We start from the raw sequence: 23,056 nt of genomic DNA, 5'->3' as shown, positions 1-23,056 counted from the left end.
TTGAGGTTCAATCTATCAGTTCTTCATGGCTTTACAAAAATATACATTTGATGGATGGATGTGCAGAGTGACGCAACACTTTGGCACACACATAATAGTTACAAAAACAGAGTTAAAAACAAGAGGTCCTATTCATCAGTTTACAGAAATTAAGCATGATAACAAATGGCAGGTAAACTACTGTATAGCAAGTAGGACTCTTGGGAGCAGCCTTACAGCCACAAACGGATAAACAAAAACAGTCCCACAGCAGCCAGTCAGGCCAGTAGCAGGTCCACACTAAAAGGTTCAGCCTCAATTCACTTTCAATTCAGCTAATGACAAATTCTCATTTCTACACATTCAATGGGTCAAAAAAACAACAACATTAAAGTCATACTGTGTAGCATTTATTTTAGTAGTCTTTTTGGTGACATCTCTGGTCTGTCTATGGTCAAGAACTGCAATTCCCAGAATTCAGTTTGAAACAAAACCATGGAATTACTGTTCCAAAATGAACACTGCAGGGTCCCAGCGCAGAAGATATTTGTTGTAGAAACAATATGTATTAACTTTGACACACAAAAAAAAAAAAAGAAATTCCAGTACATTCCGGCGCCATTTGTTTATCAAATATCAAAAATAACTGTAATTTAAAAAGTCACACAGTATGACTTTAAAAAGGACAAACAAAATGTTTTAAAAACATTCTGACATACCTGAAAGTTAAGGCAAATGAACAACTGAATTGATAATAGTGAAAGCAATTTGAGCCTCGTCTGTGGAACACTCTACCCGACCACACAGACTGTCAATGTTAAAAAAAAAGGACTAAAAACCTTCCTTTTTAACAATACATTTGTTCAGCTGTACTGGCTATATGACTTTGTGTGACTTTATTTTTTACTTTATCTCATTAACTTTTTACTCTTCTGCTATGTCACGATTCGATTCTGATTCTTGGGGTCACGATTACGTTTTTTTTTTAAACAAACGATTCCCGATTCAAAACGTTTTTTTCCCCCCGATTCAAAACGATTCTCCATTCAAAACATAGGATTTCAGGATCTACTTCGTCTGCTGCCATGAGAGCAGAGTACATTTACGTAGCTTTTATAATTGTAAAGGTTTTATCAACTAAACACAAAAGGTAAATCCAAGATCCCCCCAATTTTTTTTCTTTTAAAAAAAAAAAACATTTTTTTGAAAATGAGAATCGATTCTTTATCGGCCAACAGTAGAATCGCGATTCGTATCGATTTTTTCTGACACCCCTAGGTTTTATGTTGTTTTTATCCAATGTTTTTACTCTGTAGCACTTTATAATGCACTTTACATTTGAAACAAACAACTCAAATAAAATGTATTAATATTAAGCATTATTTATTATTGAGCCCGACCCTGCTCCAGGGACTGTTTCTGTTTCTCTGTGGGTCTCTGGTCTCAACCTGAGTGGAGGTGGTCGTCATTCAAGAGGAAATGTCAAACTCCCTGCAATTAAAACATTAACCATCGTCTTGGCATAATAGGTTCACATATGGAGTTTAGTTACCAACATGGCAACGATACTAGAGGCACAAATGACTGAAGCCTTCAGATAAAGATAAAGCCTTATCCCAATCTCATCCAGGGAATAGCAATGATTAAAAAAAAAAAGAAACATTCTATCAGCTAACTCAGTGGTTCTCAAACCTATTTAAAGGACACCCATAACTCTGAGAGTTACAGACCTGTAAGGGTCCATTTGGAACCCTGAGGGTCCCTGGACCACACTTTGAGAACCAATGAACTAACTTAACCACTTGAACCCTAACGTCTCTATTCTGGACATGTCGTAGTAGGTGAACATTCGGCAAAAAAGCAGTGGGCCAAGGATTGAGCCCTGGGGGAGCCCGGTCAACAAAGTATATAGAGTACCAAAGTCTGACATCAAAAACCACACCCCCTGGGTTACAGAAGTATTCTCCCCATTCAAAATTCAATAGACCTTTTAAACATCAAGAACTGTGTTCCAGAAATTAAAAAACATTATTCCAGCTATTTTACTCTATTTGGATAAGAAGCATCAACTGACAGTGAAAAGGTACTAATTTACTCAAAAGGGTACAAAAATAAAGGGCCGCCTACAAATCAACTACAATTCTCAGGCGTAAAAACGACTACACCTCCCATTACATATATGTGTTCGCTACCGGCACACATGATCAGCGTCACATCATGTTGCATTGCAATCTTTCCCTTTGTAGGAGTAGCTTTGTCAGTTCTCAGAACAAACTAAATAACCCCACATACCCATAACAAATGTCACGAAACCTCAGGAAAGTTACCGATTGAGCGTGCTTCAGTGGGGACAGTGAATCACATGATTTCTTGCTACTCTACGTCCGGGTATTACCGCAGAATTAATTACATTTTTTCCAAATACAGACGGTATTAAATATAACTAAATATCATAAACGACACAGAGCCACCTCCCTGACAGAGTCAGCTGGACTTATATGTCAATGCTGGACATTGACATAAGAACACAGTTCTTATATGTCAATGGAATTTTTAATGGGGAAAACCATAAGGGGCCGTGGGTTTGATCTCAGGACTTGCGGTGCTCTACAGGGTTTAAGTGGTTAAAGTTATACTGCTGTATGGCTTCACAGCTTCAGATTGTTAAAAAAGGGAGCCATCGGGTCATGTATCATACATCAAACAAAATCAAAAACAGGCTTGTAAAGGTTCTTTATCTGAAGGTTTCTATTCCCTGGATCCTAAAAGAAGCCTTACTTGGCCATCACCTGTGATATGCAGTTAGCCGTGTCATCATTCCTATATTCTCAAAGCACACATCATCACGCGGCTTGTTAGCTGGGTTTGGTTCCGTTACAGTTGGACGGGGACGGGGACGGGAGGTCAGAGGTCGTCTAGGCCTCCCCTGCTGGCGTGCCGTCCTCCACCACCTCCTTCTCCTCCTTCCGCACCTCCGCTGCGTCAGTACCGAGTGGACCGGCCCACCACAGGCTCAGCGCGTTGTCCTGCCTGACCCCCGGTGGAGAAGACATCACCGCCGCTTCACCCCCCGCCTCGCCATCAGAGGCCGAGTCGCCGTCGCTATCTCCGGGCTCTGGGAACTGCCGCTGGCCGCTGGACGTCGCCAGCAACGGCATGAAAGGATGGATACTGGGGGGGGGAAGAGAGAGAGAGAGAGAGAAAAAGGGACTATTAACTCTTTTAGACAATTCTCTCTCAATTTAAGAGAGAACAGAGATTTCTTTGGCTATTTTTGAAAAATCTTGAAAATATGTGCAAATCTTTGAATGCGTATTTTTTAAAGTGAACATTTGTAATATATTTAGTTCCAGGGACCTCCCAGAAGCAAAGATTTGAGTTACAAATGTCGCACTATGAGCTTGTAGATTTGCTATTTTTGAACAGCCAAAGAAATCTAAAATGACAGATGCGTTCCCGGATTGAATGGATTAACAGAGAGAGAATGGACGGTGAAACGAGGCATAAATGAATAAGAGATAAACGCCCAGTGTGGAAAACATTAAAGAGCAGCTGCAGGCTACAAACCGAGACGGCTGATAAATTTGCCCAGGCTGTAGTGAAAGATATCAATGTTTAAAACTCTGACATATGGGACTGGCAAGGATCCACAGATTGCTGTTCTCCCGTCTCTTCATGCCAGATGGGGGGGGGGAATGAGGCAGCAATCACACTTTAACTACAAACAGACGTACATACATATATATATATATATATATATAGCTTGCCTGGTGTTGCTGGGGTTATTTGGCTGACAACGTGTCGTGAAGAGACATGCCAATCTCCCTTACCCTACAATCAGAGTGTTGTTGAGATTCTGGTACCCAGCATCGGCTAGGTAATTGTTAGGTCTGAAAGTAGAGTCTCGAGTAGACAGTTGGAGACCCCGAAGTCGATGGAGATTCTTTGATTTGAGCAGTCTATTTTGTTTTTGCCTGTTAATTTCTTTCCAAAGCGTCAACTTAGTTTCACCTATTTGTAGTAAACTCCGGTTCCAGTAGACAAAATAAACGTATGTTGAGTTTTGCATAGTTGTAATTTTGAAACTCTATTGAAGCCGTCAGTCTTGACGCTGGTCGGAAATAAACAGAAGAACGTACATGGATTAAACGCGTTAAAGTTCTTACGATATGAAAACCTACACAATGTAATCTGTGTGGAAGTGCATGCTCTTTTGACCTCTGTAGTAGTAGGCAAGTTGTTTTATCTCATGCTGGCTACAGTAACTTGGTACAACATAACTCTACTACACACAATCTGCAAGCTCTCTAACGCATTGTCATCAATTAAAACGAGCAGCCTGCCGGCATGTGTAGTTGTCTTAACGGATTTATCGATTTTAAATGCTCAAAAGACTTTCATATGACTACGTTAAGGTGGTCTAAATCAGCACTGAAACCCTTGGAACTGTACTATTTTGTCAGATTATATATAAAGTCTTATCGACCTTTACATATAAATCAAATAGTCAAAGTAAAATCGTGAATCTGTTTCGGCCAATAAAGTCAAGCACAGCAATAGTTAATAGTGTAGGTGAAATACACTCTCTCCCTCCCTCTCCCTCTCCCTTCTGAGCAGCAATCAGCTGGTTGAAGCTGAAACTCAACTCCCCATGCAGGATTAATGAAGGTCTACCTTTAAACATAGGAGCTGACTGATCTGAATTCTAATCTTTAGCGTCAATAAATACCTGATGCCATTGGTGCAGTCTCTGTGGGCCTGGAACTGAAGCTGGGGTTGTAGTAGCATCTCGCTGCCATCAGAGGGCGCCGTCTGGGTGTCCCACACGGACACCACCCCCTCCGTGTCCCCGCTCAGAAGGTACCGGCCTGACCTGCGCACACATAACACAAAAGGACAGTGGTTCTCAAACTTTTTCCATGTCAAGGACCCTCAAATGAATTATGTAACTTGCCCACAGACCCCCCCCATCTGAAAATATTTTGTGCCAGGGACGCCCCCATACAAGATTTGTGTTAAAATTTGTGAGCTCGTCTCTCTGGTCATGTATGAATGTGAGCTAGGTCGCCGTTTCTCAACATCGGGTTTGGGGGACCACCAGGGGTCAAAATGGACCCCTATGGGTCTGCAACTCTGAGAATGTACAAATGGAACCAAATGGACCCTAAGGGGTCCATTTGGTTCCATTTGTACACTCTCAGAGCTAAATTAACCCTGAGGATATTACAGTGTAGATTGGGGTCCCAGAGATCAAATGGGGGTCTGTGGCCTAATCTGCATATCAAACCCGGGGGGTCCTTGGAATTGAAGAGGTTGAGAATCACTGAGCTAGGTCAACTAGCTACGGTCAACTTACGGGTCCAGGTCAAAGTAGATGCGCTGGTTGGTGGCCACGTTCCTCTTCAGAGAGAACAGCACTTGGCCCGGCTCCCTCATGTCCCAGCACAGGATCTCTGGGTCCTACACATAACAAAATAATAATAATAATGAATTGCATTTTTATAGCGCTTTTCTACTAAAGTACTCAAAGCGCTTTACAACGGTTCATTCATTCATACATTGGGAGGTGAAGGGGCGAGCAGTAGACGCCAGCGTCTTCACTTCCCACATTCACACAGCAATGGTGACAAGCTAGCACCGACCGACACCACTTAGTCTCCACATTGGAGGCAATGTAGGGTTCAGCGTCTTGCCCAAGGACACTTCCACATGTGGACAGGAGGAGCCGGGATTTGAACTGCCGACCCACGGATCATTGGACGACCTGCTCTACCTCCTGAGCCACAGCCACCGCTACATGAGCACAAGAAACGCTTAGGAATTGTGTCCAAGGTTAGAATAATGAGGAGGCTAAGTGGTGGTCTTCATTTGCCCATTCATTTGCCCAGACCTCCGTGTTTTGGCTTGTACAGTGTGCTCACAGCTTGTGGACTTGTAGTTTCTTTCTAACCAACAGATTGTGTGGAGCTTCACATGCTTTGTTGGCCCAGTGCTTAAGTAGACGGGTGGATTTTAATGATGAGTATGAAAGAACATTCAAAGCGTATGGCTGCTCTGATAACATGTCTTCTTATTGGGTGAGATAAAGGGGGTGGGGTGGGGGGGCACTCAAGGACGATTACTGTTCTCTTGCAGACAGGGGAGACATGCCAACCTAGCACTTTAATATCAAGATACTCCACTCTAATCTCGGATGTATGGCATAAAGCATATGTAACCCAAATCCCACACGGTATCACCACAAATCAATTTAGTACCGAAAAGGCTCATTAAAAGGAGCACTTCACCCACTTTCAACTTTTATCTTCCAATTGGTCCTCACTAATTCTCATGAATAATAATACAAATAATTAATAATAATAAATGGCATTTATATAGCGTTTTTCAAGATATCTCAAGTCACTTATAAGACGGCACCCATTTCCATCTACTCACTCATCGCCTCATGTGTGGGCTGTGGACAGTTCAGAAACCTGCGCACCGCAAGTTAACTCATTCACTGCCAGACTTATTGCTGGCCGCGTTTGCCCACTGCCAGAGATTTTTCATTGAAAAAAAAAAAAGTACTCTGGAGCTGAGATACAGAATTTTTAAGCTTTAAGTTAACAAGGAAGTGGATGTGAGTCTTTTCCTTCGAAAAATCATATCTCCTTGGTCTTTGGGTCAAAAAAAAAAAAAAAAAATTGAAAAATTAATAATTACGTTTTTTACGTCTGTGGCAGGTTTGGTAAACGGGAATAATTACGTTAATTACGTCAGTGGCAGTGTATGAGTTAACATGCTGAAATAGAAACCATTGTTCTTCCATTAATGAAAAGAAAAGAGGTTTGACATCTTGTTTGAAATGACCAAACCTGTCTACCGATGATGTCACTGGTAGGCGGGTTTCTGAACTGTCCACAGCCCTCCTCTGAGACACAGAGCGGGTAGACTAATGAGTATTAGTGAGGACCAATTATATGAAGATGGGTTGAAAATGATTGAAAAGCCCCTTAACTCAAATTAAGACAAACTAAAAAAGGGAAAAATTCAAACTCAATAAAAACAAAACTAGACAATTACAACTAAATGTAAAATGATTCACACACTCGTAAAACGAACTAAAACTAAACTGAAATAAAACACCAAACTGGAAAACTACACAAAAACTAGAAACTATTAATATTTCAAAAGTGTAATACATGTGGAAGTGTGTGAGTGTGAGTGTGTGTGCTCTCCGGTCTTCACCTTGCGTCCTCCGGTGTACAGATAGTTTCCGTCCGGGGAGAAGAACAGGTGGGTGAGGCCTCCGTTGTGTCGGGTGGGCAGCAGTGCCAGCAGGGCGCCATCCTCACAGGAGTAGAGGCCTGCGCTGCGGGAGTAGGAGCCACAGGCGTACACCGACATGCAGGGGCTGAAGGCAAAGCAGGAGATGATCCCGTTCTGACCCTCCTGCTTCTTCACTGCAGAGAGGTGGAGAGAGTGTCTCTGACTTTACGTTCCTGGGCACTCGCATCGAGGAGGACTAGGCCTGCCACAATTATTACATAATCGCTTGCCTGGGATCAATACCATTTTCGTGTTTCTGATGCGGTCGGGAGTAGAAATAACTTTACGGCATTAGCCGCGTCATCAGGTGGCCGGAACCAAGGGTGCCGGTATCACCCCAAATAATTCCACATGATCAAGGGCATCATTTTAGGGTCTACACAATAAAACCCTTGATGCGGCATAGTTTAGCTTATAGGAATAGTTTGTTTGGTATACAAATCTTTTATTCTAAATCGACTTGCGAGACTAAACTAGTAGTTATACTCGATTCAGCATTCTCAATTCAGAAAAAAAAAAAGTCAGCCGAACGTAATGAATCAGGCTAGGAAAGTCGGGTGACGCAGGTTTACATAATCACAGTTAGTTGAGATTATCAATTATTTTTGCCATAATCGTTTCCTTGTTGAAAAATGTTCATACATTTAAAAAAATAGCTGATCTACAAGCTCACAATGTGTCGCAGTGCGACGCGTTGTGAGTGTGTAGATCGTCTATTTAAGTTATTAAATAAGAGTAATTTGTCACATCAGCCCTGTGCAACTTTTGTTTATGAAGCCTAAAAGCCAAAACTGATTTTTTTATTTTTATTTTGTATGTGTCCCAATGTTCAATGCCAATTATATGTGGGACAATAAATCATCAAGTAAAATGTCATGATCGTGGCAGCCCTGAGGAGGACCAGACATGGAAAACAAATACCACTGCACTTCTGAACAAGGCAACAGAAGAAGCTGCATTTTCCTTAGGAGAAGAACAGAGAGTCTCTTCAAACCGCTGTTCCGTCGAGTCAGTGCTGAGCTAGGGCATTTCGCTGTGGTTTGCCAGCTGCACTGTAGCAGAAAGAAAGGGGCTTCAGGGTCTCATAAATACTGCCCCAAAGAAAATCATTGCATGCCCTCTTCCATCTCTCGGGGACATCTACAGTACAAGGAAAACCGTTTCAGGAGAACCCACAGCCTCCTCAGTGACTCATCTCACCCGGGTCACCACCTGTTTGAACTGCTGACCTCGGCAAGGCGCTTTATGACCATCAAAGCTAAAACAAACGGACTGAAAAACTGTTTCTACCTGCTGTTATTGCACTAAATGCCGCACAAACCTGAACACACCTTGTACAGTTACAATTTGATAACAAACTGATGTGCAATACATGTTGTAGTTTTTCATCTACATGTTTAAACCCGTTTTTTATATTGAGCTTTACATTTTGTTTTATGTCTCTTGTCGTTTTAGCGCACTGAGTCGGAGAGCTGCCACCTCAATTTCGTTCCACTTGTGCAATGATAATATAGACTTTATGATTTCTTATCTACACTGTAAAATCCTCAGTGTTTATGCAACTCTGCATGTACACATGAACTCATGCAACTCGCTGTGTGACCTTGTAGATCCCTATTTTCAGTGTGCGACACCGGCACATAACTAAGTGTAACTCATGTAGTCATGTTATGATGCAAATGGGAAATAAAAACTGGTGTCCTATTGATCGGTAATCTTTTTCTTTTTTTTGTGATAAATAGCAGATCATGAGTTTTTGGCATTGTTGGTATTGTTACATCCCTACTGTATAGCGTTTCTTCTTTCTCTTACCCCACAATCCATAGTCTTGGCAGTGATATAATGCATATTATGTTGCATTCCAGAGCGCGCAGCTCAACTCTTCCAAGTTTTAGTCAAACAATGGTACACTTCAAACAAGCTTTCTGAAGCTATAAGTCCAACACCAGTGTCTGTTTGCTAAGCAATGCTAGACTGAAATAGAGGCATACTTTCTTGCAGTAGCAAAGTTATGGGACAGTCCTCATGAGAATTAAATGCACAGTTTTGAGATTATGCCACACACCCACACACAGAGACTCCATCTGTTACTCAACATGCAATTGAAACAGGGAATGTACACACAGTAAGATATGATAGTATTCTCCAACATTATATGAAATTCTTCTACGATTCATCATTTTCCAAAGCATACCACCGTTTGTTAGATTTTGGTGTAATTCCAAGATTTTGCTATCTTTTAATTCAAACGTTCAGGCGATAACAGTATAGTCACCTTAAAAATCCGCCGCTTCTTCTGCTGATATTTCTGTTGCGTTTAAGAAGTAACTTCAACTAGACTTTTCAAATCAATCCACACTTTCAGCTACCTTAAAAGTCAACGATAACACAACTTTGACAAAAAGTAACAGACGTCCTATCTCAAGCAAGTTTCTTCAGGTTTACTTTAAAAACACACTGAAATGAAAGGAATCCAAAGTCTAGCTTGAAAATCAAACAAACCTCGGTATGCTTTGGAAAATGGTGGGCAACAGTGTTGATTTTGACAGAAAATTTTGATTTAGTTTTAGTCATCGTCTTTTGAATAAAATTCCATTTAGTTTTAATCATATTTTAGTCATCTGAAATGTTCTAGTATTTGTCTAGTTTTAGCCGACTAAATATCATAAGATTTTAGTCGACTAAATCTACAGCTGATTTAGTCGACTAAAATGTATTTTAGCGGTGCCTTCCCTTGATGGCGTTGTAATGGCTGATTTTACACTTTGTTGCATGCTGAAAATAGCCGTACTACAAGCTCACAACGTTGTGAGCTTGTAGATCTGCTATTTTCAGAGCGTAACACCCGAGCGCAACCAAGCATAAAATAACTTGTCTTTTAGTTCTACTGGATCTCTTTTCCACACTCCCTAACATTTTTTATTTAGTACACCGTGAGTAATAGTCATTTGGCTAAACCGGTGTGGTCCTCGGGCTCCAGCTGTCTGACGGGCTCACCTATGGTGGGTCTCTCCTCGCAGTCCCTGCCGGGTCGCTCCGTGTGGAAGACCCTGACCATCTTGTCGAAGCCGCAGTAGAGCTGCGAACCGTCAGGGGAGAAGCTGAGGGAGTGGGCCGCCGTCATCTGGTCCAGGTGGTTGTAGGGCCGGAAGCTGGCTCGCACCTTGCCATAGAAGGCGTCCCAGACGTGTACTGGGTTGTCACGGCTGCTGCTGGCCAAGCTGGGTTCAGACAGGGACAGAGGAGCAAACAAAGGGGGAGAGAGAGAGAGACAGTGGGAGTGAGAATAGAGGGGAAGGACAGGATTTCAAAGCGAGAGCCAATACACGATGTGAAGTGTTCGTGTTTATCATCCTTGGATGGCAATTTATGTCACAGCTGGTAGGCATTAAAACGCATTAAATCACACTTGTACACGCACAGTTGCACACATACACACATCAACAAACAGAAGTGAGGAAACAGTGTGCTGTGTGCAGTGAAGATACCAGGCACAGGACATAATCCGCTGTTTGTTCATAAAATCATCGTCTGGTGCAATAAAGAAAGGTTAAAACCTGTTGTTTCCCACACCTGCACCCTGACGAGCGGGACCGAAACTCATTACAAAGAGGTTGCCGGGATGCCGTTCAGCCCGTAACAGTAACACATTAAGAAAGAAATGCAATTTCCTGGCTCCAAAGCAATTGGCACCTTATCCATCTGGATGCAACTGAGCACCGAGATCAATAAAGCAGCACAACACATATCTGAGCCTTCGCTAGTGTATAGAAAGCATATCTATCAGCACAGCCTCTATTACAGAGAGAGACAACCCCACAGCTCTCCCTTTATTGATTCAACTCGGGGCCACAAATACAGAGGCATGACTTTTTAGCTCCCAATTGTTTGGCGTTGAACAAACGGCGAAACATCACTGCGGCTCAATTAGACAAAAGAAATTAGCCCCTACCAACGCTGCCCGTGTTCTGTTTGCGGGGCCCTCTGAGCCCCGGCTTTGTTCCAGTGCAGGGAAATGCCCAATTATAATGCTAGACTGCTGCTAGCTTGGAGCCCGGCCCAGAACTCGGCGCAACTTATAGCAGAGCTACAGCGGCGGCCCTTCTTCCCTCTCTGCAGGAGGAAGCAGCAACAAACACATCACTTCTGGCAGATGGAAAGATCCAGCCAGCGAGGGAGGGTGAGGGGAAGAGGGCAAGTGAAAAGGAGAGAATAAAAGGAGCAGAGAGAGAGAGAGAGAGAGAGAGAGAGAGGGAGAGGGGGGCTGGATATAGACTTTATTGTACATTTTCCACAAGCCTCACTCACCACAAGCCATTATCTGAACATACATCTAGGGCTGTCACGATTATGAAATTTTACATGACGATTAATTGTTACTCAAATTGTGATTAACGATTTAATTGTGTTGCAATTAAATCGCCGTTGAAAATTACATTTCTGTTTGGCTTTTAGGCTTTGAAGTTGCATATGGCAAATATGACACATAACCTAAATATACAAAGAATAACTTGATACTTTAAAAAAACATTAACAGCGAAAATAGCCAATCTACAAGCTTGTAGATCTGTGCCATTTTCTGACCCTAAAAGCCCCAAACAGCCGACTATCAGCCATTTCCAGTGTGCGACACCCGCACGCAAAACAAGGTATAAATCAGGCATAACTTCAAATGTAACCCCTAAATGTATAAATCAGGCATAACTTCAAATTTAACCCCTAACCTCTAAATGTCTAACCCTGACCTTTTCCTAATTTTCTGTCTATCCAGAAAAATATTTTAAATCATAAAACGACAATTTCTCTTGTGACCAGGAAACTTTTCCTCACCATATCCATTTCTCAAAATCTACTATACTTGTGAGGACATGTGGCCTCAGTCAGTAAGTATAGTGAAACAAAGACACACACACACACACACACACACACACACACACACACACACACACACAGACACGTGTAAGGGCCTCTCAAGTGGCTCATCCCATGCATTAATCACCTCCTCTATGTTTACACAACTGTCATGCTAAGGACCTCCAACCCCTGACCCCCACCCTCCCTCTCTGCTCACCCAGGAAGGGCTGCTTGATGGCGTAGTGGAGCGGTGCCCACGCTGGGCCCTGATCAGAGGGAACGGTGGGAGGCCTGCAAGGGTACAGGAGGTGGGATGATGGGAGCGTGGGGCGAGGAGGGGAGGGGGGGGGCCATGCACGCTGCTGGCGGCCAGCCCTTAACTCGTTAGCGGGGCCCGGCCTTCGTTGCCACAGTAACGACAGCCCGTTCTCCACGGTAACGGGTGTCACTGATGTCGGTCTTGCCTCGGCGCACACGCACAAAACACAGCTGATGTCATAATCACGCCGTTTTAGAGACACCCGGCAGGATGCTGCCTCTCTTACACTCACACAGCAAGACAGAGCTGGAGAGAGAGAGAGAGAGAGAGAGAGACAGATGAAAAGAGAAAACCCCCCAAGTCTGGGAATCATAAGGCTCTTAACCCATTAAGACCTGAGGCCAATTCTACATAATTATGTCTTCTGGGCAGCTGAGCCGACCCCATCGCAAAATATTTAGTTTCAGGGACCCCCAGAAGCAAAGATTTGAGTTAAAAGCTTGAAAAGAATATATATATATATATATATATATATTCAAAGATCTGCACAAATGTTCACGATTATATAACGCTATGAGCTTGTATATCTGCTATTTTTGAATAGCCAATGTATTAAAAAAAATGCTTTTTAGAGACAAATCTAGATGCTTTCCCGGTTTTAGTGCGTTAAGGCGTCCGTCTGGAGTGCTGTTAGTTGGCTGAGTCACTGCTGCAGAGCGCAGCGGGTCTCAAACAGCTCGCTGGGGCGCAACACAGACGCAGAGGCAGAAGAGGGCCAACTCTTCACTTATAATGAGAAGACATAACAACACTTTTAAACCGTCTCTGTTCACACACACACACACACACACACGTTGGCAGACGGCTCCCACATTCAACACGAAAGCTGCACGGATCAAGCACCGACTCACACATAGAGTACACAGCCTCTTCCTCTGTTCTGACGCTCAAAGGCTCAAGTGCACAAGGAACGTACGGCGACGCAAGCATGCGCTCACACACACACAAACACGTAGAGTAGACGAGTCATTTTGGATTCATTATGAATACTAATCTAGAGCCTAAACCCATGCCATATGTTGGCGCCCAATTGGAGAGTCCTAGACCACCGTTTACAGATGTTTTGACTGATATTTGATCAACAAAGTTTTTACTTGCAAAATAAATATGAAACAAATTAACATAAAAAAATACAAACATAAACTTTAAGTACATTTTGACGCCAATACTTTTGTACTTTTACTCAAGTACATTTTGAACACAGGACTTGTACTTGTAACAGAGTATTTCTACAATACTTTAGCATTTACCATAGTATTTCTACGATACATTTACTTAAAATTAGTACTTTTCCCACCACTGAGTGTGTGAAACAGTGTGATCAAATAGCTTGTACTCACAAGCAGGACTCGGGATCCAGAGAGTTCATCTTGGGGTACCAGCAGTAGTCATAGATGGTGTCTCCCTCAGCCATCCTCAACACAGGACTCTGTCACCCAGGAGGAGAGGGTGAGAATTGAAGGGATGAAAAAGGCAAACTGTCATTACAACATTTACCTATATATATCGTTGCTGTCGGGTGGAAATGTAACCTTGTATGTCCAAAACGGTTACTTTTCAGAAAATGGGAAAAAATAACCTGTGTTCCAATAAAACCATTTTAGTTATCGTTTAGTCACAAGCTCTTGTTTTTTTGGGGGGGGTCTTTTATCCCATGATTTTGTAACCCATGTTTCACCCAGTGCCAATTGCCTAAGCTTGTAATCCCGGGCGCTACTCTCCCTCTGCCAGCCTGGGGAGAGCCCCGAACTGAGCTCGTGCTTCCTTCAATGCATGAGGAGTGAGCAGGCCGCCTCTTATCACCTGACAGGGGGGAGTTTCCTTAGTATGACGTAGCACGTGGAAGGAACACGTTATTCCAATCAGTTTCTTTCCCCTCCATCAGGCACCCCGGCTGACCAGGGGGAGGCAGTATAGAGACCAGGGGACCCTAGGGGACACGGGGAGAACATGCAAACTCCACACAGAAAGGCCCTTTCGCCAACCCCACCAAGGGCGAGTTCAAGGCTTCATGGGGTGTGTAATTGATAGAAAATAAGTCATTTTTTGGGTGAACTAGATACTCCTTTAAGCACTTTCACTGAAAATGTGCTGATCTGCAAGCTTTGAGCTTGTAGATCAGCTATCTTTGCTACTTTTGTGTGACATTGTAGCGTGACGAAGTAGGGCATTCATTTACATGAAAAACATACCAAGTTGAAATATGGAGATACCAGGTTTCTGCCTGACATCAACGATATCTTTGCTGTAAGGCTAGCGTTTTCATTCACAGCCACTGGGCAATATTCCATGTGTCAGAAAGTTTTGCTGAAGATATGGTGCAGGATACAATGATGTTAACAGTTTGTAAGCCTTTAGTGAACTACATTCATGTTTCATCAATTTAGTTTGAAAAAGTGGTATTTCTGCCTCTTTGCAATGCATTAACCAGATTAGTTCACCCCCAAAATGACTTTTTATCTATCGATTAGACACCCCATGGAGACTTGAATTCATGGATATTTTTGTTTTTGTCGCATTCCTAAGCCAATAATTTGATGGCCGGCAGCAGTTCCAGTAGGAGACACAAAGAGTCTCCTTTGAGTCTCCTACTGGAACCGCTGCATACCAGTTCGCTGGTCATCAAATTATTGGCTTAGGAATGCGCCAAAACTCTCTCTTTAACCCTGGTAATGTCATTAGGTGACAATGTTCAAGATGTGTCGACTTTCTTTACAATATTACAAAATGTTTTGAAAGTAGCAGATCTACAAGCTCACAACGTGTCAGATACAGGCTATTTTTGAATAGTCAAAGAAAAAAGGAACAGGGCGTAAGTGGTAAACTGGTACCGACAGAGACCAAATGTAAACGGGTAATTATAAACACATTGACTGCCAGAGTTTATTCATAATGGACTCACCCCCTTGCCAGCGATTTGCGTGTTTTTTTTTTGTTATTTTGCTATTTAAATGCATTTAAGTTTCTCAGGCCATGGTTTTGAACACATACGAGAATCGACCACCAGAGAGCAGCAAAATGACACCCTCGATGACTCGCTGACCCCAACATTAAACATTAGGACGCAGATCTCCGTCCTAGATTACTCTGGCAGCCCACGGGTTTATCTATTAGGACGCAGATCTGCGTCCCTGGCAGCGGATGTGTTAAAGACGTGCGTACCGCTCAAACAAATACAATTCATAAAACCTAATTGTGTCACCTTGCAGTCAGCATGCATCAGCATTTTGATATTAAGTGGGTGATAAATGTAACATCCTTGATATTGTGTTCGCTTGTTCACCGATGATGTTTGATAGCTGTAGATGCAGGTTATACGTTATCACAGATGCTATGTACGTTATTTGGAGATGTCTACCTGTCCTCCTGGTTACTTAGCATTTCATTGTTTTCCTAGCACTCTATTTAATTGACCACTCCACGTGTTATTGGTTGACTACGGTGCACTTTGTAAATCGCTCTGGATAAGAGCATCTGCTAAATGCCTGAATTGTGAATAGTGTGGGATGTCGTCAACAGCAACTTGTCAAATAAATGGTCATAAAGTCAACGGTAGCTCTAAGTGTTTTTTTTGTTCGTGTTGATGCTTAATGCTTCAGACACATTAGTGGGTGAGTAAACAGACTAAAAAGCTGAAATTAAATTTAAACTGCAATAACAGCTCAAGTCACCCCGTGAAACCCTGGCAGACAGAGCGCCAACTTGACGTTGCACTGCTCCATCATCGTTATCCAATTGTGAACCATCTTGAAAAGCTTCAAATCAATATCTGAACCAAATGAATGGGTATACTTTTAAGTACAGCTGAAATGACACATTAATCTCACAGCGGCCAATGGGAGAAACTATTACGGTATTTGCCCGGCTCACCATCTCCGTGAGCAGGTCCCAGTCGTAGCTGTAGAGCTCTGCAGGGATGTTGTACAAACGCAGCACGTTGTCTGCACTGTTGGTCAGGATGCAGGAGCCGTCAGGAGCCCTGAGACAATGGGAAGAGAGGGAGAGAGAGAGGGAGAGACCACGCATCAATACATGACAAGCTGCATTCGCTTTCTGGTTTCATGTCATAACATTAGGGCCAAATGATGTAGTATACTTGACACATCCACAAGGGTATACTATAGCGGGACTCCCTCTTTCTTTGGTGTGTCGCCCAGGTGGCGCCTAAACCCTAAACCTTTAACTTCACAAAAACTAACCTTAACCCCCCATAAACACTATGCCTAACCCTACCCTCACAGAAACTGTGCCTAAATGTATCTTGTGGTAATGTCTATGTCTGTCCTGTGTATGTATGTTTACTGTGTCTTGGACTTTCTTATTATCTGCTGTAACATAAATTGCCCAGTTTGGGACATAATAAACTTGAACCTACTATAACCGCAAAACCACGTCAACCGGGGCAAAAAAACGTGAAAAGAAATACTAAGACACTAGAGCAGTAGTTCACAAAGTGGGGTCCAGGGGCCCCCAGGCTAGCTTGGGGGGGTTCTAAATGGGACCCTTACAGGTCTGTAACTCTGAGCGTGCACAAATGGAACCAAATGGCCCCGTAAGGGTCCATTTGGTTCCATTTGTGCAATATCAAGGGTTAAGGGGATTTCTTGAAATTAAAAGGTTTGAGAACCACTGTAGTTGAGTCATATGAATAGCATATACAGGGTTCCCACATATTTTTACCAATTAATTTCCAAAACGTTTCCAGAATATTGAACCCAATTTCCAGGCCTATATAACAATCATTCAGCACAATAATGAGTCTCTTACGCCTATGTGCAATGCCGAAAGACAGGCAGTGTAGCAAACATAAAGCATAGAATGGTATAATTCCATTCCAGATTTCGTGCCAAATTTACTAACTAACTACACATCACACTTCAGCACGATGTGAGCTATGTAGATCTGTTATTTTTGTCACGTCCGGTATACATAAGGCTACAATCACGCAGTCCGTTCTGCGAAAAAACTACTTATATTACATATTTCATGTAATGTTAAACATGTTTCAGAAACTGTTTTTTATTAACTCATTGAGTGCCAGAATTGCCAGAATTATTTCTGACTACGTATATTGCCCCAGTGCCAGATATTTTTTCAAGGTAAAAAAAAGTGCTTAGGAAGCGAGATACAGCCCTTTTCAGTTATAGGTTAAACAAGGAGTGGATGGAGCTGCAAATCTTCAGATAATGATATCTTGGGTTCTGAACATGTTTTTTATTTTATTTTGCGCAGACATGTGGGTGCCAGATCAGATGTTATGACCATGCATACTTCATGCATGGTCATGCTTCACAAGTGTGGTGACTGCACATGGACACTGTTTGAGGAGAGGTTGTGTGAGGCAATCCGTCTCTACCCGCATCTTTATAACTTGTTGTTAAAAGCCTATAAAGGCAACCCAATGTACTGTGCAACTCCTTCTCTGGCTGGCCTGATCAGCCTGAGGGATGTTCAATCAATCCACTGGACTGTTTTTAGTTTGTTTATCCCATTAAGACCTGGAACGCATCTGTGTCATTTTTAGATTTCTTTTGGCTTTTCAAAATTAGCAGATATACAAGCTCGTAGAGCCAGTACATCTGCTATTTTAGAAACATCGTGAAAATGTTTGCCAATCTTTGGATATATTATTTTTTTGATATATATTTTTTTACTCAAATCTTTGCTTCTGGGGGGTCCCTGGAACAACATATTTTGAGATGGGGGTCCACAGCAAAATACATATCATTTTGTGGTCCTTGACATGAAAACCACTGATATTATACCAACAACAAGTTTTTTCTTAGGATTTTTGTTAGGATTTAGACATTTTCAAAACATAGCAGATCTATATATATGCTATATCTGCTATTTTTTAATAGCCAAATAAATCTTTAAATGACACAGACGTGTTCCAGGTCTTAAAGGGTTATACTCTCTAAAAAATGTTTTTCATGTCTATAATCACTTAGATGTCTATTATGATGGCTCTTTCTTCTTTGCTGTTTCTGATGATGAGAGCTGCTGCTGTTCCCTTAGGGAAAAATAAAGTTAGTCTATCTACCCTAAATTCTTGGAAAGACATCGGTTACCGTCAGAAGATATGAAAGTGTGTGCAGGCAGTATGGATAGAGGAAGTATCTGTGAGGCAAGTTTGTCTCGCCTGTGGTATAAGCATAACTATGTGCACGAACGCTGTCTGCAGACCCTCATGGCTACACAGACGCGGCAAGTATAATCAGGCCTTGAAATCAGTATAGTCAGGAAGAAAACGCAGTGAACAGTTGTGCTTAATAATTCAACAAAACGTTTATACAGTTGAATGAAGCGAAACAGATGGAGCATGGCACAAACACCACCACGTTTAGGGATTTTCCCGAGGGACACATGGCTAAGAAATGGCCAGTTGCCTTTGGATTAACCACCTTAGGTGACATTTTGAAAAAAAAAAAAGACAATCTACAAGCTCACAACGCATCGAAAGCCATTGTTAGCTTATAGATCAGCTACTTTCGTTATTCATCGTACGATCGTACGAAGTACAGTACATGGTGATAATCACCAAATGACACGTTTATGTTAATATTTAAGTGCTTACCATTTGCAGCCCCTGAGGTAATTCTCTGGGAGGTTGGAGAACTCAGCCCACGAACCAGTCAGCATCTGTGGGCTCTGGCTGAAATCCAGTCCCAGACTGCAGAACAGACAGAGGGGGAAGAAAAGGACTGCGTCATGAAGTACAAAGCAGACACACTGCTTGTAATCAACACATTTTCACGTGTATTTGATAAGAACAATAATCCTCCAACTGAACTCACAAAGACCAGCCATGAAACCTGCAGAAAATAAATCTCACTTCCCACATAAGTTTGGTTAACTGCATCTTGGTTACAGAGGATAAAGGTATTGCCGACTTATTCCTTCACTTACTGCTGGCCTTGCTCTGGGATGTCAGCTGATTGGTTACTCTCCTGGCCCTCCGGGGGGTCCTTCTCCTCTCCTCCATCTGGAGAAGCATCATGGTCACCGCCATGGCCGCCATCTCCGTTCAGATGTGACTGTAGTTCACCTCCTCCACTTGAAACACCATCTGTCACCACACCGCTACATGCCTCCTCAGCTACGATATTTGAAACATCATCGTCAATTTATTATATTGCCTTTCATACATGCATTGTACAGTTGTTCCAGGCGATTCATATCACTGAAGATTTACGAAAATAAAAAGTGACAAAACGTGAGCAAATAAATAGGTACGAGCAGGTAGCTGAGGATTGGAAAAGTAAAACTGAACAAGGAATGGACACAACAACAGCAAGTCAAGCCATGTTTAAGTATTTGCCCATCACATAAATTCATGATTTGTGAATCGTGATCAGGTGTTGACAGACAGCCAAGACTAGCAAAGACCTATTCAAATGCCCACGTCAAGGCCGCTTATCATCATGCATGATGACGGCTAGAGCCTGCACCACACCTTGAGCTAATGGCGCTCTGTCTCCCAGCAGCAGTCCGGCCTGCCCTGGTGCGGACGCCTCCGTACCCAGCCCCTCTTCGCTCAGCCTGGGCCGCTTGATGGACGGAGAGCCTCCTTCCTCCAGCTCCAAGTTCTCGCCCTCAGGTGACACTGTTCCGGTGACATTGTGCTCTGCCTCTGCATCCTTTCCTAAGCCTACCTCACCTTCACCAACCTGTCTTAAGCCTGCTAGACCTCCACTATACTGCTCTAAGCCTGCTAGACCTCCACCACCCTGCCCTAAGCCTACTTCACCTCCACTACCCAGTCTTAAGCCTACTTCTCCTTCACCACCCTGTCTTAAGCCTGCTAGACCTTCACCACCCTGCCCTAAGCCTGCTAGACCTTCACCACCCTGCCCTAAGCCTGCTACACCTTCACCACCCTGCCCTAAGCCTGCTAGACCTCCACCATCTTGCCCTAAGCCTGCTTCACCTCCACCACACTGCCCTAAGCCTACCTCACCTCTACCACCCTGCCCTAAGCCGCCTGCTACACCTCCACTTTCACCATCCTGTCCTAAGCCTGTTCCACTTCCACCACTCATCCCCGCTGTATCTGACATCTCCGCCTGCCTCTCTCGGTCCTCGCCTCACGCCCCCAAGTATTGGATTTTGGCCGCGAGTTCTTCCTGGGCGTCTGTCAGACGTGAGTGAGATAGGTGCTACTGGGGTAGTGCTTCTTCTTCTTGCAGGGTGGGTGTTTGAGTCTGCTGGAGGACGGGGACATCACAGCACACACTGACTGGCCTGAGAAGAGCAGAGGCGGACATTCAGAGACGTTCATCACAAGCCAATAACCATTTTCAACCCGTCTTCCCTTTTTGTCAATCAGTTTTTGTCTTTCATATTTTCAATAATTAGTAGAAATAGCCATATGTTATACAAGATTGCTATTTCCATATTTGTTGATGATTTCGTTTATTATTACAACACATACATTAACCACTTCAGCCGTAAATACACTTTGGCCTTTTGAAAATAACAGAGCTACAAGCTTGTGAGCTTGCAGATCTGCTATTTTCTGAAGTTTTATACATTTGTGAAACGGGACATTCTGTATAATGAGTACTTTCTACTTTTGATACTTTAATTACATTTTGATGCCAATACTTTTGTACTTTTACTCAAGTAAATTTGGGATACAGGACTTTTACTTGTTACATTGCATTCCCACCACTGACTGTGGGCCAGCTATGTGTAAAGACTTTGATTGATTGAATACTTTATTTTGAAAGACATGGAAAAAGCACATGGAACTTTAGGTCCTCTAAAATAGCCTAAAATCGATCGCCCATAAAAGCCAACGGCTTGTTTCAAATGAGAACCCCACTTATTACACAAATCATGGTAAAAAAAACAGTCAGATATACACTACTATGCAGAACATCATGCAAATAGCTTGAAAGATCAAGGTATGAAAAACAAAAAATATGTACAATAAACAGTTCGAGGGGGGGGGGGTAGGATAAGACTTTGACAGGGGGCAGTTTGGAATTGCAGCCTCCTGAATGCATTCTTTTAGGGCAATTTTGCACTCCTTCACTCATTTTGGTAGGGCATTCCACATGTTTGTTGCATAGCATGAGAACGAGTTCAATCCCTTAATTGTTTGTGCCAAATCTGGGTTGGACATGATCAGTGGTGCTGCCTCTGGTGTTGTGATTGTGGACTTCATTTACGTTTTTGAAATACATTGACAGGTACATGGGTATCCCAATGTTGTGGTTGTGTTGTTGTGACTTGCAACAGTGTAGCTTAAATACCCCATTAAAAGTTTTGTGTAACTATAACAAATTGAGTATGACGTCTTTATTAAATTGTAAATGTACTGTCAACATATGAGGGAAAACAATCTCATGTGTTGTTGTCCAGAAGAATCCTATAAACAGGAACCTTAAGTAACAAAACAATCCAATAATGCTAGGCTATAGCAACCTGCTGCTAAACCAACCTGTCTGTGTTGTTGTGGTTAATGGCCTCTGCTTCTGTCTCAGAAACAACGTATGTGTGGGGTTCCGTTAGCCGAGGGGTCCGGGTTCTTAGACCCAAACCTCTTTGGAAACCGCCTTCAAAAAGGGATAAAGTAGTTGAATTGTGTGCGTCTTCACCAACTCATTATGACAAAGTTGTAAACAATCGTGGCGGCGGCGTCCATGCTTTTCTCTACGATATTATCGCGAGAGTTCTTATTCTTCTTCTCTCGGTTCCTCACTTCCTCACTCCTCCCCTCCCCTTTTCTATTCAGTGTTGCCAGATTGTGTGAGAGAAATAAGCAACCAGCAGCCAGGTCTAGAGGTACAAGACCTGTCCAAAAGAAGCAACTAGGGCAGTGGTTCTTCTCAAAACGTTTTCATGTCACGGTCAAGGACCCCCAAAATGATAGGTCTTTGGCTGCAGACCCCCCATTTCAAGTATATTTTGTGCCAGGGATTTTTCATAAATAGATCTACAAGCTCATAGCTTGTATATCTGCTATTTTTGAATAGCCAAAGTGTAAAATATGGTTAAGTGGTTAAAATGTTTGACCCCCCCCCCCCCACACACACACACATTTTGAGATGGGGGTTTAGGGGACAGATGAAAAAGTTGGGGTTCATGGGTCCATGACATTAAAATATTTGAGAACCACTAGTTGAAATAATTTAAAAATGGTGAAGCAAGCCCAAATAAGCAACTACACTTTAAAAACAAGCTAAAAAAACACGCAACCACCAATATTTACAAGCAACTTCACAGAAAAATAAGCCCAAAGTCGCTTATAATAAGCGGACATGGCAACACTACTTCTATACTACTTTTTATTGCGGTTGGCGTCCAACATTGTTGCATTACCGCCATCTTCTGTTCAGCTCGGAGCACTTTATCAAATTGGCCTGGCATGGCCAGACTAATATATATATATTTTTTTTGCACTAGTAGATTTGTCTGGTTTCCAGGCTATAATTAAATAGCTCCCATTTGTTTTACAAATCAAATCGAATTACAGGACGTATTAAACAATGTAACAGTCATCTATAACAAATGCAAAAACACATAATATCACAGAACTAGACAACCTTTACAAATGTTTTATTGAAAATACAGTCACCATTGACAAGG

General features: G+C 42.6%; 1 protein-coding gene across 3 annotated transcripts; it reads right to left on the bottom strand.

Annotated features, from left to right (window-relative positions):
• wrap53 (WD repeat containing, antisense to TP53) lies at positions 1-22,108 on the bottom strand. 3 transcript variants are annotated; one of them, XM_084043736.1, is made up of 12 exons: positions 21,909-22,108; positions 20,454-20,704; positions 19,917-20,390; positions 19,370-19,559; positions 19,038-19,133; positions 16,331-16,439; positions 13,801-13,889; positions 10,285-10,508; positions 7,207-7,421; positions 5,336-5,439; positions 4,709-4,852; positions 1-3,150 (listed from the first exon to the last, which is right to left on the bottom strand). In XM_084043736.1, exons 2-12 carry the CDS (start codon positions 20,518-20,520, stop codon positions 2,895-2,897), a joined length of 1,968 nt encoding a protein of 655 aa, XP_083899862.1. In that variant the 5' UTR covers positions 20,521-20,704; positions 21,909-22,108; the 3' UTR covers positions 1-2,894. The 3 variants fall into 3 exon arrangements, with proteins under 3 accessions (XP_083899862.1, XP_083899863.1, XP_083899861.1); XM_084043737.1 differs by having other exon boundaries at positions 19,917-20,210; XM_084043735.1 differs by having other exon boundaries at positions 19,917-20,704.
• Positions 22,109-23,056: the final 948 nt, after the last annotated feature.

This window comes from Gymnoscopelus microlampas, assembly GCF_963454915.1.
Source record: "Gymnoscopelus microlampas genome assembly, chromosome: 19".
In the NCBI taxonomy this organism is placed as follows: domain Eukaryota; kingdom Metazoa; phylum Chordata; class Actinopteri; order Myctophiformes; family Myctophidae; genus Gymnoscopelus; species Gymnoscopelus microlampas.
Note: the sequence above shows the minus strand (reverse complement) of the source record. Positions and strands in the feature narration are given on the sequence as shown.

What these genes read in the sequence shown, in the direction of transcription:
- wrap53 (XM_084043735.1), bottom strand. Translation starts at nt 20,520, where the DNA reads ATGTCAGATACAGCGGGGATGAGTGGTGGAAGTGGAACAGGCTTAGGA. An exon ending in CGAGGAGAGACCCACCATAG is followed by an intron (nt 7,422 to 10,284) that starts GTGAGCCCGTCA and finishes ACCTCTCTGCAG; the next exon opens with TGAAGAAGCAGGAGGGTCAG. An exon ending in TGTACACCGGAGGACGCAAG is followed by an intron (nt 5,440 to 7,206) that starts GTGAAGACCGGA and finishes TGTTATGTGTAG; the next exon opens with GACCCAGAGATCCTGTGCTG.